General features: G+C 46.1%; 1 protein-coding gene across 2 annotated transcripts in view; it reads right to left on the bottom strand.

Annotated features, from left to right (window-relative positions):
* Positions 1-17,429, bottom strand: part of ZNF451 (zinc finger protein 451) — a 345,089-nt gene that overhangs the window by 189,179 nt on the left and 138,481 nt on the right. For both annotated transcript variants that reach the window (XM_030198989.1, XM_030198990.1), the window contains exon 9: positions 14,259-15,949. In XM_030198989.1, the coding sequence (XP_030054849.1) occupies positions 14,259-15,949 (1,691 nt within the window). The remainder of the gene's footprint in view (positions 1-14,258; positions 15,950-17,429) is intronic.

Here is a 17,429-nt window from a genome sequence, read left to right as displayed (position 1 = left end):
ATCAGAGGTCCTAAAAGCTTTGACATGCGCAGATACTGCAACAGAGCCCAAAGGCTTCCAGAAACTCCTCTCTGGAAAGGAAGGCAGGAAAATAGGCTGGCTTAGATGAAACGCTGAAACCACCTTAGGCAGGAAGGAGGCACCCGTACGTAGCATAACTCCGGACTCTGAGAATTGGCAGAAAAGGGTCTCAACAGGACAGCGCACTGGAGCTCAGACACCCGTCTCGCCGAAATAATGGCCACCAAAAAGACCGTCTTTAGGTCACATCCTTCTCTGAAGCTCGCCTTAGCGGCTCAAAGGTCGAACACTGAAGGGCCTTTAAAACTAACCCCAGGGTCCAGGCCTGACACGGAGCCCACATCGGAGGACGGAGCCAAAGCACCCCTCTAAGAAACCGTGCCACCTCCGGATAAGCCGCCAGAGGAGCCAGCGACCTTCCTCTGAATCATGCTAAGGCGGCCACTTGAACACGCAGAGAAATTATAGGCAAGGCCTTTTTGTAAACCATCCTGCAAAAAGTCAAGTATCAGCGAGACAGAAGCCCGCATAGGAGTAATCGCTTTAGCAGCACACCAAGCCTCAAATTGGCGCTAAATCCTGGCATAAGCCACGGAAGTGGAACGCTTGCGGGCCTGTAGGAGAGTGAAAATAACTTTACTGGAATAACCCTTGTCTCTCAATTGCGCCCTCTCAATAGCCATGCCGTAAGACCAAAGCGGCAGGCGTCCTCCATGGTCACTGGTCCCTGCGACAACAGATTCGGTACCAGAGACAAAGGAAGGGGAGCCTCTACCAGCATCCGCTGGAGGTCCGCATACCACGGCCTCCTGAGCCAATCCGGGGCAATGAGAACCACCTCTCCTTGATGTAGCCGAATCAGCAGGAGTACTCGCCCTATCAAGGGCCACGGAGGGAACACATACAGGAGGCCCTGAGGCCAAGGTTGAGCCACTTGGAGGAGTGGCCTAGTGGTTAGGGTGGTGGACTTTGGTCCGAAGGAACTGAGTTCTATTCCCACTTCAGGCACAGGCAGCTCCTTGTGACTCTAGGCAAGTCACTTAACCTTCCATTGCCCCATGTAAGCCGCACTGAGCCTGCCATGAGTGGAAAAGTGCGGGGTACAAATGTTAACAAACCCCCCCCCCCCCCCCCACTGCCGAGCGAGGATCTCTCTGTCTGCTGTAAAAGCACGGGACTTTGGCATTTGCGCTTGAGGCCATAAGATCCGCTACGGGCATCCCCCACTTGGCACAGATCTGAAGAAACACTTCGTCTGCCAGTTCCCACTCCGCTGGGTCGATTTGATGCCTGCTTAGATAATCGGCTTGCACGTTGCTCTGACCTGCAATGTGAGCTGCTGACAGAAACTGTAGATGTAGCTCAGCCCAGTGGCAAATCTGCGCAGCCTGCGTGGCCAGTGCTCTGCACTGAGTGCCGCCTTGTCGATTTATGTAGGCCACTGCTGTCGTGTTGTCCGACAGAACTCTGACAGCCAATCCTTCCAGCATCGAGTGAAAAGCCAGAAGAGCTTGGAAAATCGCTTTCAACGCCAAGCGATTGATGGATCACTCCAACTCCTCGGGTGTCCAGAGACCCTGAGCATGCCTTCCCCGGCAATGTGCACCCCAGGCCTTCAGGCTGGCATCTGTTACCACCAGGCACAAATTGGGGAGCACTAGCGGCATTCCTCGCCGCAGCATGCTGTCTGAGAGCCACCACTCCATACTGAGCCGGGCCGCAGAGAGCCACGTGAGTCTGCACTGATAATCCTGTGCCTTTAAAGTGGAGCTGAAATAGCCCCCAACACCCCTGCTACCACTGGCCAAAGCACAGGAGCCACCCCAGGCAGATTTTTTTTTTTTTTTTTGAAGGAGCTGAATAAGCTGCGTCCACCTTGCTGGGGAGATAGAGAATACTGAAGAGGCAGATGGAGCTAGCTGGCCATGAGGCACTATGGTTTTTCAGTGCTCTCTATCTCCCCCTGCTGGTTGATAGACACAACCCATTCGTAATGGATTCATCTGCTTGATGACAAGGTAAACATATCTATGTGCTCCCCTATATACTTTGTATTGTACTTACATTCATATTTTCAGACATTGTCTAAACATTTTTTTTTAATACAGACTAACCAATACCTGATAAAATTTAAAGGAAGATGTCTCCCCATACCAATCATCTTTCTCACTCAGTCTGAACATCTTCCTCACGGAGAACCAGTAGGTCCCCCTGACTCCATATAGCCAAGTGGCCAGGATATCCAAGACTGCCAAGTCTGAACCTCCACTTCTGCTACTAGCCTACACAGCCACTGAAGCTTGATAGGTTTCACATTGGCCTCAAAATAATGTAGGTCCTAACTCAGCCTGCATGACTGATCAAGCATATCAGTATATTATCCAAAATATTTTATTGAAGATACTGTATTTAAGACAGTTGCCCGACACAGGCCGTGTTTCGCCCACAAAAAGGCTGCGTCAAGGGCTATAATAAACAAACATATTAAATTATAGAATCTAAACATTATAGAAACAAATCAATGATATCTTCAATAAAATATTTTGGATAATATACTGATCTGCTTGCTCATTTTTCACGTTGGATTTCACAGATCGTTTGCCTTGCTGTTTTCTGGGACCCTCAGCCTGCGTGACTGGCTCCCTATCCGTTTTCGCATCCTGTTCAAACTTCTTCTACTAACCTATAAATGTACTCACTCTGCTGCTCCCCAGTATCTCTCCACACTCGTCCTTCCCTACACCCCTTCCCTTGCACTCCGCTCCATGGATAAATCCTTCTTATCTGTTCCCTTCTCCACTACTGCCAACTCCAGACTTCGCGCCTTCTGTGTCGCTGCACCCTACGCCTGGAATAAACTTCCTGAGCCCCTACGTCTTGCCCCATCCTTGGCCACCTTTAAATCTAGACTGAAAGCCCACCTCTTTAACATTGCTTTTGACTCGTAACCACTTGTAACCACTCGCCTCCACCTACCCTCCTCTCTTCCTTCCCGTTCACATTAATTGATTTGATTTACTTACTTTATTTTTTGTCTATTAGATTGTAAGCTCTTTGAGCAGGGACTGTCTGTCTTCTATGTTTGTGCAGCGCTGCGTACGCCTTGTAGCGCTATAGAAATGCTAAATAGTAGTAGTAGTAGTAGTTTCATAATACTCACTCCACAGAGGGTAAAAGAGAAAAGACATCACTCTCAAGCCAAGTGTATTTATAAAACAATTCTAGCAGCTACCAATACTCAACTAGGACCAGAAAAAATTGTTACTACAAAATGAATTTAACTACTACTACTAATCATTTCTATAGAATTACTAATGTACATAGCACTGTACATATTATATTTAGATATTTACACTAGAGGTCTCATAATATAAGTTTTTTTGGGTTTGGAGGGTTAACTGACTTGCCCAAGGGTCACAAGGAGCTGCAATGGGAATTGAACCCAGGTCACCAGGATCAAAGCTCAATGCATTAACCATTAGGCTACTCATCCAGATTTCTCATAAAACTGCCACATGCAGGAGAAACACATTCACCATATTCATAAAATGTTCTTGTCCAATCAGCCATGACAATTAGGGGCTCATTTTCAAGTGGAGGAGTGGCCTAGTGGTTAGGGTGGTGGACTTTGGTCCTGGGGAACTGAGGAACTGAGTTCGATTCCCACTTCAGGCACAGGCAGCTCCTTATGACTCTTAACCCTCCATTGCCCCATGTAAGCCGCATTGAGCCTGCCATTAGTGGGAAAGCGCAGGGTACAAATGTAACAAAACAAAAAACAGAACATCCAAAAAGTGGCACATGGCCTTTTTAAAAAAATTAAAATGTCCAAAACGCTATTTTCGAAACCCATTATTAAGTCTTTTACTATGTAGTTCGTCTAAAGTGTAACCAAATCACTAGGGGCCTTGTCAGGGGTGCATTGGGGACGGGATTTGGATACTTCCCAAACTTGGATGTTTTTCTGCCATATTGGGACAAAGCAAAAATGTCCAGGGCTAATAGACGTTTTGGTCTAGGCCTGCTTCATCATGACTAAGCCACAAAATGTTGCCCAAAATAACCAGATGACCACTGAAAGGATTAAGGCATGACCCCCCCCCCCCCCATTACTTTCCCAGTGGTCAGATACTCTGCCACCCTCCCCCCCCCCCAAAAAAAAAAAAAAAAAAAAGATGTGAAAGAAACAGTACATACCAGCATCTACGACAGCTTCAGATGTTATGGCCAGCCCTTTTTGAGCAGCAAGCAGGTCCCTAGGGTAGTGTAGTGATCGGTACAGTGCACTGTACAGAAGGGGACCCAGGACCATATCCCACTCTCTTACACTTCTGGGTTTCTGGTGGGTTTTGGATGGCTCACCATACATATAAGGGGGTAACTGTGAAACGTGTACCTGAGACCTTTTATGTTAAGTCCACTGCAGTGCCCTCTAGTGTGCCCCAGTGCTCTGCTGGGATGTCTGTGTGGCCAGTCTACTAAGAATGCTGGCCACCCATATGTCCCAATTGTTTGATTTTGTGCTTTTTTTGCTTGGACTTTTTTTTTTCTGTTTGCAAAAAATGGTCACAAAAGAAAAACACACTAAGCAGAAAGCATCTAGCAAATGGCCATTTTCAAAACAAAAAGAAACACTTTTCTAATTCAAAAATCACTATGTTTGCCACTTGATTTTTGGACGTTTTCAGTAAAACATCAATCGGATTTTAGACATCATATCAGAAATGCTCCTCTCAATACATGCAAAATTTGAGTAAAACATTTATATGTATACAAAATATTCATAGTATACTGTACACTATAATTAGGGCTTCTGACTTGTGCCTTTTTTTAATTATTATTATTGTAAACCACTCAGAACCATTTGGTTTGAGTAGTATATAAGTTCCATGTAATGTAATGTAATGAATTTATAATGAATAAAAAAAATCTCTGGTGCAAAAAAAAAAAATTGATGTTTATTACATAAACACCAGAAAACCACCACCTCCCCTCTCAGTCTTCCATTAGCCTGTTTTGGATTAGCCACTCTATTCTTATGCCTTTTCCATGCTAATGAGTCCTCAGCTGCACAAATGTATATATTTGGCTCCACCAGAAATAAGTCAAATGTTATCCAGCAATGGTACCTCTACTGAACAACACTGAAAAACATTGATTTTTTTGGTGCTCACAAAGAACTCCTAATTAGCCAGAAAGTGAAAATATTTACCTGTAGCAGGTATTTTCTGAGGACAGCAGACCATTCATTCTCACATGTGGGTGACGTCATCCACGTCACCTGGTGCAGAGCTTAAACCAGATAATACAGCGCCCCCACCATGCATGTACGAGTGCCTTCTCACCTGCCACGAGAGCATGGGACCATCAGTACAACATAGAATGGAATCAACTCCAAGGGGAGGTGGGAGGGTATGTGAGAATGAATGGCCTGCTGTCCTTGGAAAATACCTACTATAGCTAAGTATCTTTGCTTTATCTGAGGACAAGCAAGCCATATTCTCACATATGGGAATCCCTAACTACCAGGCTCACCGAAAACAATAACAACTGGTCAACTGGGAATTGCAACAGCAAGCCAAAATACTGATCAACCTAAAACTATATACAACTGGGTGAGAGTGCAGCCTGGAACAGAACAAAATGGGCCTAAGTGGGTGGAGTTACATTCTAGACAGCAAAAATTCAGCAGCTGTGTCTGTCCAAACCAACTATCGCATCGGGTATTCTACTCAAGGAAGTAGTGAGATGTGAACGTGTGGACTGAAGACCAGACTGCAGCCTTGCAAATTTCTTCAGTGGAGATTGACCTCAAGTGAGCTACCAAAGCAGCGATGGCTCTGACATTGTGAGCCTTGACATGACCTTGAAGAGTCAGCCTAGTCTGGGCATAAGTGAATAAAATGCAATCTGCCAGCCACTTAGAGATTATTCATTTTTTGATGGCAATTCCCATCCTGTTGGGATCAAGAGACACAAAAAGCAGAGTAGATTGTCTGTAGGGCCTAGTCCGCTCCAACTAAAAGGCCAATGCTCACATGCAGTCCAAGGTGTGCAGTGCACTTTTCACCAGGATGGGAATGTGGTTTGGGAAAAAAATATTGGAAAAACTATCGACTGGTTCAGATGGAATTCTTAGGTAGGAACTTTGGGTGTGTGCGAAGAACTACTTTGTTATGATAAATTTTGTGTAAGGTGGATTACTAGGGCCTAAAGCTCATTGACCCCGCAAGCTGAACTAACAGCCACCAAAAACAAGGCCATCCAGGTCATGTACTTCAGATGACAGGAATCCAGCAGCTCAAAAGGAGCTTTTATCTGCTTGGTAAGGATTACGTTGAGGTCCCATGACACAGGTGGAGGTTTGATAGAGGGATTTGATAAAAGCAAACCTCTCATGAAGTGACCAACTAGAGGCTGTCCAGAGATGGACTTACTCTCTACACAACAATGGTAAGCACTAATTGCACTAAGGTGAACCTTTACATAGTTGGTCTTCAGACCAGAGTCAGAGAGATGTAGAAGGTATTCATGCAGGGCATATGTAGGGCAAGAAAGGGGATCTAGGGCCTTGCCCTCACACCAGACAGCAAACTTCATCCATTTGAAAGAGTAACACCTCTTAGTGGAATCTTTCCTGGAAGCCAGAAAGACCCTAAAGACACCCTCAGGAAGATGCAAGGAAGCAAATGCTAAGCTCTCTACATCCAGACTATGAAGGTCAGAAACTGGAGGTTGGGATGTAGAAGAGATCCCTCATTTTGCGTGATGAGGTTCAGAAAACACTCCAATCTCCAAGATTCTTTGGAGGACAACTCCAGAAGAAGAGGGAACCAGATCCGGTCCAGTATATAGTAATCTGGATCTTGGTTCCTCGGTCTTGCTCGAGTTTCAGCAAAGTCTTCCCCACAAGAGGGATGGGAAGATATGCGCATAGAATGAAGGAGGAAAGCATCTGATGCTAGTCTGTCGTGGACCTGGAGTGCCCCACACTCGGAGGATCTCTCAGGCAACGGCCAGGTTAATTGACCACTCATGCGGTTGCATGACCCTGCTCAGTCTGTCGGCCAAGCTGTTGGATTTACCCAACAGGTAAGTGGCCTAGAGGAGCATCCCATGCTGGATTGCCCAGTGCCACATCCATATGGCATCCTAACACAGTGGATTTGATCTGGTACCCACCTGCTTGTACACTGCAACCCAATTGTCTGTTTGAACAAGTACAGTTTGGTTGGACATCCAATCTGAAAGTCTTTAGAGCATTCCAGACTGTACATAGATCCAGGAGGATGATCTGAAGATCCGATTCCTGAGCTGACCAATCCCCCTGGGTGTGGAGCCTATCCACATGAGCTCCCTACCCCAGGTGGGATGCATCCATCATCAGACTCTTCAGGGGCTGAAGAATTAGGAATGGAAGTCCCACAGTCAAATTGAACAGAATCATCCACCAAAACAGAGACTGAACCAACTCTGGTGTTACTTGGATGACATCCGCTAGGTTCCCCGAGGCTTAGCATCACTGGGAAGCTAGGGACAACTGGGCAGATCTCAAGTGAAGACGTGCCATGGGCATGACATGGACAGTGGAAGCCATGTGGCCTAAGAGTCTCAACATCTTCCAAGCTGTGACATGCTGGCTGGCTCAGACCTAAGTGGCAAGAGTGCTCACCCTCAGCACAGGGAGAAAATCCCGCATCTGCTGCATGTCTAGCAGTGCTCCAATGAAGTCCAACTGCTGAACATGATAGAGATGGGGTAGTTTAAAATGAACCCTAGTAGCTCGAACACCCAAATAGTTCTCTGCATGGATTCCTGAGCACCATCCTTCGACGTGCTCTTCAGCAGCCTATCATTCAGATAGAGGAACACATGGACTCCCAGTCTGTGTAGCGATGCAGCAATTACTGCAAGACACTTGGTGAAAAACCTGGGAGCTGATGCGAGGCCAAAAGGCAACACAATGTACTGGAAGTGATGTCTCCCCAAGTCGAAACCGAAGATACTTCCTGTGACCTGAAAGTATTAGGATGCGAGTGCAAGCATCCTTTAAGGTTAGAAAAGTATAGCCAATCATTTTCCTCAATCATGGTGAGAAGGGTGCTCAGGGAGACGACCCTAAACTTTTTTCTTTGACAAGGAATTTGTTCACGGCCCTTAAGTCAAGGATGGGGCACATCCCTCTTGTTTTCTTGGGCACAAAAAGAGTACCTGGAATAGAATCCCAGCCCTTTTGCCCCTGGTGGAACGGGCTCAACCGCATGGGCCTTTAGAAGGGTGGAAAGTTCCTCTACAAGTATTTTTTTGTGCTGAGAGCTGAAGTGAGACACTCTCAAAGGGCAATTTGGTGATCATTGAAGTCAATGTAGGGCGTAACCGAGACTATTTGAAGAACCCACATGTCGGAGGTTACATGGAGCTATCTTTCCTAGAAAGAAATCCAGCCTCCCCCTGACTGGTAGGTCATCCAGGATGGTCACCTTAACTGCAGCTATGCGCTGCTGGAGCCAGTCAAAAGCTTGTACCCTACTTTGACCCGGGAGTCAGCTGGGTGTTAGGAACAAGCTGCTGACGACAAAGATCACACTGGGAGTGACTTTGCAGAGGCTGGCGAGGAGCAGCGTACATATGTCTCAGAGTAGTAGGGACCCCTCTTAGACTTGCCCAAAAACATCCTAGATAAAGAGGAAGATGCAGAAGACATCCAGTGGTGTCATTGTGTTTCTTGATGAGGTCATAGTAACATAGTAAATGATGGCAGAAAAAGACCTGCATGGTCCATCCAGTCTGCCCAACAAGATAAACTCAGATGTGCTACTTTTTGTGTATACCCTTCTTTGATTTGTACCTGTCCTCTTCAGGGCACAGACCGTATAAGTCTGCTCAGCACTATCCCCGCCTCCCGCCACCGGCTCTGCCACCCAATCTCGGCTAAGCTCCTTAGGATCCATTCCTTCTGAACAGGATTCCTTTATGTTTATCCCACGCGTGTTTGAATTCTGTCACCGTTTTCATTTCCACCACCTCCCAAGGGAGGGCATTCCAAGCATCCACTACTCTCTCTGTGAAAAAATACTTCCTGACATTTTTCTTGAGTCTGCCCCCCTTCAATCTCATTTTTGAGTCTGCCCCCCTTCAATCTCATTTCATGTCCTCTCGTTCTACCGCCTTCGCACCTCCGGAAAAGGATCGTTTGCGGATTAATACTTTCAAAATTTTTGAACGTCTGTATCATATCACCCGTTTCTCCTTTCTTCCAGAGTATACATGTTCAGGTCATCAAGTCTCTCCTCATACGTCTTGTAACGCAAATCCCATACCATTCTCGTAGCTTTTCTTTGCACCGCTTCAATTCTTTTTACATCCTTCGCAAGGTACGGCCTCCAAAACTGAACACAATACTCTAGGTGGGGCCTCACCAACGATTTATACAGGGGCATCAACACCTCCTTTCTTCTGCTGGTCACACCTCTCTCTATACAGCCTAACAACCTTCTAGCTACGGCCACCGCCTTGTCACACTGTTTCGTCGCCTTCAGATCCTCAGATACTATCACCCCAAGATCCCTCTCCCCGTCCGTACCTATCAGATTCTCCCCGCCTAACACATACATCTCCCGAGGATTTCTATTCCCTAAGTGCATCACTTTGCATTTCTTCGCATTGAATTTTAATTGCCAAACCTTAGACCATTCTTCTAGCTTCCTCAGATCCTTTTTCATGTTTTCCACTCCCTCCCGGGTGTCCACTCTGTTACAGATCTTAGTATCATCCGCAAATAGGCAAACTTTACCTTCTAACCCTTCGGCAATGTCACTCACAAATATATTGAACAGAATCGGTCCCAGCACCGATCCCTGAGGCACACCACTACTCACCTTTCCCTCCTCCGAGCGAATTCCATTCACCACCACCCTCTGGCTTCTGTCCGTCAACCAGTTCCTAATCCAGTTCACCACTTCGGGTCCTATCTTCAGCCCATCCAGTTTATTTAAGAGCCTCCTGTGGGGAACCTTGTCAAAAGCTTTGCTGAAATCTAAGTAGATTACGTCCATAGCTCGTCCCTGATTCAATTCTCCTGTCACCCAATCAAAGAACTCAATGAGATTCGTTTGGCACGATTTCCCTTTGGTAAAACCATGTTGTCTGGGATCTTGCAACTTATTGGCTTCCAGGAAATTCACTATCCTTTCCTTCAGCATGGCTTCCATTACTTTTCCAATAACCGAAGTGAGACTTACCGGCCTGTAGTTTCCAGCTTCTTCCCTATCACCACTCTTGTGAAGAGGGACCACCTCCACCGTTCTCCAATCCCTCGGAACCTCTCCCGTCTGCAAGGATATGTTAAATAAATCTTTAAGAGGACCCGCCAGAACCTCTCTGAGCTCCCTCAATATCCTGGGGTAGATCCCATCCGGTCCCATGGCTTTATCCACCTTTAGCTTTTCAAGCTGTTCATACACACTCTCTTCCGTGAACGGTGCACTATCCACTTCAATCTCATTTGTACTTTTTGCAGTCCATCGCAGTCCTTCTCCAGGATTTTCTTCTGTGAAAACAGAACAAAAGTATCTATTTAGCAAATTTGCTTTTTCTTCATCATTATCCACATAGCGGTTCGCAGTATCTTTTAGTCTCACAATTCCCTTTTTAGTCATTCTCCTTTCACTTATATACCTGAAGAAATTTTTGTCACCCCTCCTTACATTTCTAGCCATTTGTTCTTCCGCTTTTGCCAGACGTATCTCTCTCTTGGCTTCTTTCAGTTTCATCCTGTATTCCTCCTTGTGTTCCTTTTCTTTAGTTTTTGTGTATTTCTGGAACGCCAACTCTTTAGCCTTTATTTTCTCAGACACTTGCTTGGAGAACCATATCGGTTTCCTTTTTCTCTTGCTTTTATTTACTTTCCTTACATAAAGGTTCGTGGCCCTATTTATAGCTTCTTTCAGCCTGGACCACTGTCCTTCCACTTCTCATATTTCCTCCCAGCCCATCATCTCCTTCCTCAGGTATTCCCCCATTTTACTAAAGTCAGCACGCTTGAAATCCAGAACTTTGAGTTTTGAGTGGCCACTCTCCACTTTAGCTGTAATATCAAACCAAACCGTTTGATGGTCACTGCTGCCCAGGTGGGCACCCCACTCGGATATCTGACACGCTATCCCCATTTGTGAGCACCAGATCCAGTGTCCCTCCCTCCCTCGTGGGTTCCGTTACCATTTGTCTGAGCAAACCGCTTTGTAAAGCATCCACGATCTCTCTACTTCTTTCCGATTCCGCAGACGGAACCTTCCAATCTACATCCGGCAGATTGAAATCTCCCAGCAACAGCACCTCTCTCTTGTTTCCCAACTTATGAATATCTGCGATCAGGTCTTTATCTAGTTCCTCCAATTGTTTTGGAGATCTGTAGACAACACCCACGTGTATAGAGGTTCTATCCTCTCTTTTTAAGGTGATCCATATCGCTTCTTCCTTTCCCCAGGTCCCTGTCATTTCAGTCGCTGTGATATCATTCCTCACATACAGAGCTACTCCTCCACCTTTACGACCCTCTCTATCCTTCCTAAATAGATTATAGCCTGGTATGTTTGCATCCCATTCATGCGAACCATTTAGCCACGTCTCCGTGATTGCAACAATGTCTAAGTCTGCCTCCAACATCAGGGCTTGAAGGTCATGAACTTTATTGCTTAGACTGCGAGCATTTGTGGCCATCGCTTTCCATGTACATTTCCTGGTATGTGCTTCAACATTTGTGATTTGGGGTTGTCTTTTCTCTTTAGGTACCTTCATATCCTTTTGTTCCAACTTCATTTCTTTCTCTTCTGCCTCAGTTCTATTTTCAGGGTCATCACCATGCTTGTCAGCAACCTACTCCATGTTGTCTCCAAAAAGGTGATCTTCCCAGCATGTGGCATCTGCCAACCTCTGCTGGACCACAGGGTCAAAGTCAGAGACATGCAGCCATGAGAGTATGCATATTGCTATACTCTGAGCAGAGATCCTGGACGCCACATCAAGATGTCATAGGTGCCCCAAGCCAAGAACTTTCTACATGCCTTTTGCTGATCAACTGAGAAAGTGATTCAGCCTGCTCCTGTGGGAAAGAATCTGCCAAATTAGACATATTGTGCACAAAGTTCCACAAGTATAGGATCATGTAGAGCTGGTAATTTGAATACAGGAGATGAGCACAGAGGCCTGATACATCTTCTACCCAAAAGAATCCAGGGTTCTAAGTTCTTTGCCAGGGGGTGCCGAAGTATAATCCCTGTAACTCCTGGCTCTTTTGAGTGTGGACTCCACCACCAGGCAACAGAGGCTCGTCAAACCCTGGGGAACTCTGGATCTGCTACATGGTGTATCTTCTTGGGCAGGACAGGGACAGAGGGGAATCCAAATTCTCTACCTGAATATTTTTCAGGATCCAGTGAAGGGGACAGTCACAGCCTCTCTAAGAAGAGATCTGTAATCCAAGATCTTGAACACCTCAGCCCTGGGCTCGTTCTCTGTCTCTAAATGAATGGGAATAGCAGCCACCATTTCCCATACAAAACCTGAAGGAAAGGCCCTCAGGTGAAGCCTTCCTCCTTTCCTCTGGGGGGGGGGGAGGAGTCGTATGGATACCGTAGGACTCCTCCTCCAAGAAGTACTGTGGATTCTCAGACTCCCATGAGTGTTCAACAGAGTCAGCGATAGAATCCTCATGGGAAGGGCAGAGACCAAGCCTGCCTCGAAACAGGGGAGCCATGTCCCCAAGAAGGGCATCGAGGTGTCTGTTCCATCGTAGACTCTGGTAAAGCTTCCTCTACTGTCAAGGGGGTGTCAACATAGGTGGATGTCAACACCAGTGCCACACGCCATCATCGGTGTTGTAGACCTCACCGCAGGCTGAGAGCTTTGCGGGGCAGCAGCAAGAAAAGCGGCTGAATAATGACCCCAGAGACAGATGCACACTGTTGTAAAAACCCCACCAGGAGCTCAGTGAGCATGGTCTGGGTGCAATCATCGAGAGAGGCCATCGGGAAAGGCTGGGTGTTGGTTCAGAGACAGACTGCTGAACTGCAGGGGGTTGAGACAGGTGTTTGGTCCTGGCTACGTGGAGACGCGCGAATCGGCACCTCCTGGTGCCAACATTTCTTGAAGCTGGTGCCAACATTTCTTGAAGACCGAAGTGCTCTGGAGCTTCCGGGCACAGTGTGTCGAGGGGGATCGATGCCAATGTTTCTTGGCCTTTGATCAATACCAGTCATCGGTGCCAATGAGGACGACGCTGAATCCCCATGTTGCCGCTAGGTTGGGTCCGATGCTGACCGGTGCCGGAGGCCCTGCACAGCAGTCGGCATCAAGGCAGGTGGAGACCCACTTGATGCATGTGCACTCCCAGTGTCCAAGACAGGCCTCTGAGCCTTAGGGCAAATGCACCCAATACCGATTAAACCCCCACCATCTATGTCAATACTGATGCCGAGGTTTCGGACAAGGCTCCAAAATGTTTTCTCTCTTTGAGCCTCTCTGGCCATCTGGGTTCTTTTCTTCATATGAAGAAAAAGAACACAGCTGGAAGGGGTATGTTCAGGCTCCAAACACCGAAGACACCAAGAATGAGTGCCTTTGCCAGAGATGGCCCTACTGCACCGGCCACAGCACTTAAAGCTACTGAGAACCTTTCATGACATAGAAGGGAAAACAGATATGGCCAAATCAAATGGTTCAATGGTGGCTGAAAAAAGGGGCAAGAACCAGAAAAAGCAAAGGGCAAATACCCTACCGGAGCTCAGGCCTAAGAGACCTTACTGAGTGCATCAATAATAAAGAAAACTTAAAAGTGGAGAAAATCAAACTAAAAACACTGCGTGAAGGGAGTGGAACTTTTCTAAAGAAAAGAAAAAAGAAATCAGGGGAAAAAAAATACTCTGAAGAGAAGGTACAAAATCCGAACAATGATCATGCACCAAATGCTGTGAGGAGTGTGGGACAATTGTGTTCTCTCCTCACTGTGGAAGAGAAGAGACTGATGGCCAAGGGCTCTTGCGGCGGGTTACGTGTGGTGAGAATGCTGTATGTGCTCTTAAAGTCATATTAGATCAAGTTCTGCACCGGGCAACATGGATGACGTCACCCACATGAGAATATAGCTTGCTTGTCCTTGGAGAAAATAAACACCAAAATTTACAAAATACCTAAGAGTAGAAGCCCTATGTATAATTCCCATATTTGAATGATCACTGTACCTGTGTCCATTGGAGAATCGGCTTTGGTCTCCATTTCTTTTTTGGTGTCAGCTGTTGACCTTGAACAAGGCTCCGAAAGAATGCTGGAGATGCAGACGTCAATCACTTTGGTTTTAACTGGAAGTGCTGCTTTTGTACCATGCTTCTTGCTAACACATGCACCACTGGCATCAAACTTGAAAACACTGGTATTAGGTTCCGATGACCCAAAACGATACATCACATTGGGTTTTTCAAAGTAGCTATGTTTCCCATGATAGTGCTGCTGAGCACCTTCAATGTCAGAGAAGGAATTACCACAGTGTCCACACTTTACTACAAATTCCTCTGGATTGGATCTGCTTTCCCTGTGCTTTTTAGAAAGATGATCTTCCATGTCTGCTATTTTCTGGGCTGTTGCTGAACAAGAACAGCACCGATACCAAAGGCTACCCTTATTTAACAGATTTTGCTGGCACTGGCTATAATCTTCCCTTCGCTGTACTTTGCTGGCATAATTATCTAAGCAGCCACAGATAAGGCGCACACATTTCTTCTGGGATGCTTCAGATAAGCTTGCTAGATTCTTTACTGATTCTTCTGTCTGTTCTGGCACAAACACATAATCTGTGCTATGGACCATCTTGAAGTGGTTAGAAAACTCTAGCTCCGCATCAAAGATCAGGTCATCGCAAAGGCCACAGAAGTATTTCACTATTACTTCACTGTCATGATGATCCTGACAGTGTCTATATAGTGTTTCCACTTTGTGGAATCGCTTTTTGCAGTGGCCACAGGAGTATTTGTGGAACTGATGGCTTCCTAAATCTTTACAGTGCTGTTGAATGCTATCTTCTGAGTCAAACATTTCTTCACAAACACGGCATTGCCACTTTCCTCGAGAACAATCACTTTTATTGGAAACAGAGCCACTAGAATCCATCAATTTGGGGCCATTCTGCCCTAGAATGGCAGAAGATGAAGAAGGCTCATCTTCTAAAACTTCTTGTTCAAAGTAAAAACTATGCCCACCATGACGTTCTGTCACATGTGACATAACACTTTCTCTTCTTGGCATTTCCATGTTGCATGCACGGCACCAGAAAAGGTAATTAGTCAAGTGTGCCCCTCCATGAAACCGGCTCATGTGCAGACGTATGACTCCAAGGTCTTGAGCAAGTTTTCCACATACGATGCATTTGTGGCAGATACTATTTGCTGCCAAAATATGCTTTTCAACTTCCTGTTCTGTGAGAAACTTTTGGTTGCACTCACAAAACCAGGCTGTTTTAGTGTGGTCAATAGTCAGTTTATTTTCCTGTTTAATGCAGAGTTTATTTCCTTGCTCTATAAGATCAGAATCTTTTCTGCACTTCACTACAGTTCTATTCTGCTGGCTGCTGCCAGACCCACTATAGCTGGAAACTCTCTTCAGTGGACTGATTTTCAGCCCTGGTTGACCTACAGTCAGGTAACTATTGGGAGGATTCTTGTTCACTTCATTTATGTGGCAGAACATTAAGATGGATTCTTCCATTGTGCTGATAATTCTAACATTATGTCCACTTGCTTGTCTGTGTTCATTCATTTTTTTGTCATCACTAAATAATTGGCTGCATTTGGTGCAATATCCTTTCATTTTGAATACCTCGGCAATTTGGGATATGTTCTTTTCAGCCCGTACTTTGGGACCAGCATCACGACACCGAGTTCTAAATAAAGTGTGGGGGGGGGGGGGGGGGGGGGAGAAAAAAAGCACACACACTTACAAATGTTTGAAACATTTTACTAATAAGCTACATCAAAGTGACCTCAAACACAGCCCAAGTTGTAGTGCAAAACTTCTCTAAGACAATAAAGCGAAGATACTTACCTGCAGCAGGAGTTCTCCGAGGACAGCAGGCCTTATATCTTTACAAGTGGGTAACAAAGGCTGCGTTGCCTGATCCGGACCTTAAGACAAGCATAAGACACACTCCACCTCAAATGCGCGAGTGCCATCCCACCCGCTGTATGAACAGTTGAGTACAACAGCAAAAAAGGAAAAATAATAAAGGAGACAACTCCAAGTGGAGGTGGCAGGGATTATGAGAATGTAAGGCTTGTTGTCCTCAGAGAATACCTGCTACAGGTAAGTATCTTTGCTTTCTCCAAGGACAATCAGGACTATCTATTCTCACAAGTGGGGAATCCCTAGCATCCAGGCTCACTACAAATTACAAACATTGGACAACTGGGCCTCACAATAGCGAGGAAATAACTCTGATTAACCTGAAACTATGTACAACTGAGGGAGAGTGCAGCCTAGAACAGAATAAAATGGAAATAGGAGGGTGGAGTTGGATTCAAGACTCCAAACAGATTCTGCCACACTGTGTTCCCGAACAGACTGTCGTGTCAGGTATTCTGCTCAAGGCAGTAGTGTGATATGAATGTGTGGACTGCAGGCTGACCTCAAGTGGGCTACCGACGCAGCCATGGTATGATATTATGAGCCGTGACATGACCCTCTACGGCTCTGGCAGGTGTGCAAGGCAAGCAAGGAGATCTAGGGCCTTGCTCTCACACAAGACGGCAAACCTCCTCCATCTGAAAAAACAGTACCTTTTAGTGGAATCTTTCCTGGAAGCCAGCAAGACCTAGGAGACAACTTCCGAAAGAACCAAGGAAGCAAATTCTAGGCTTTCAACATCCAAGTTGTGAGAGCTAGAGACTGGAGGTTGGGATGTAGAAGAAAATCCTTGTTATTCTTTAGAGGATAACGCCAGAAGTAGAGGGAACCATATATCTGCCGCAACAGTACGCCGCGATTAGAATCATGGTTTCGCGGTCTTGCTCAAGTTTCAACAAAGTTTTCCCTACTAGAGGTTTGGGAGGATACGCATAGAGAAGAACTGACCCCCAACTGGGTAGGAAGGCATCTAACGCTAGTATGTCATGGGCCACTGAGGAACCTTGTGGTTAATGTGAGTGGCAAGTAGATCCACCGAGGGGGGTGCCCCACGTTCTGAAGAGCTCACTGACAATGCTCATTTTGAGAGACCAATCGGGTGGCTGCATTATCCTGCTCAGTCTGTCGGCCAGGCTGTTGCGTTTTCCAGCCAGATAAGTGGCTCGAAGGAACATGTCATACTGGTGAGACCAATGCCACATCCAGACGTCCTCCTGACACAGAGGGAGTGATCTGATGCC

The sequence above is a fragment of the Microcaecilia unicolor genome, chromosome 3, assembly GCF_901765095.1.
Source record: "Microcaecilia unicolor chromosome 3, aMicUni1.1, whole genome shotgun sequence".
Lineage (NCBI taxonomy): Eukaryota > Metazoa > Chordata > Amphibia > Gymnophiona > Siphonopidae > Microcaecilia > Microcaecilia unicolor.
The sequence above is the reverse complement of the archived record's forward strand: the minus strand, read 5'-3'. Positions and strand labels throughout refer to the sequence as shown.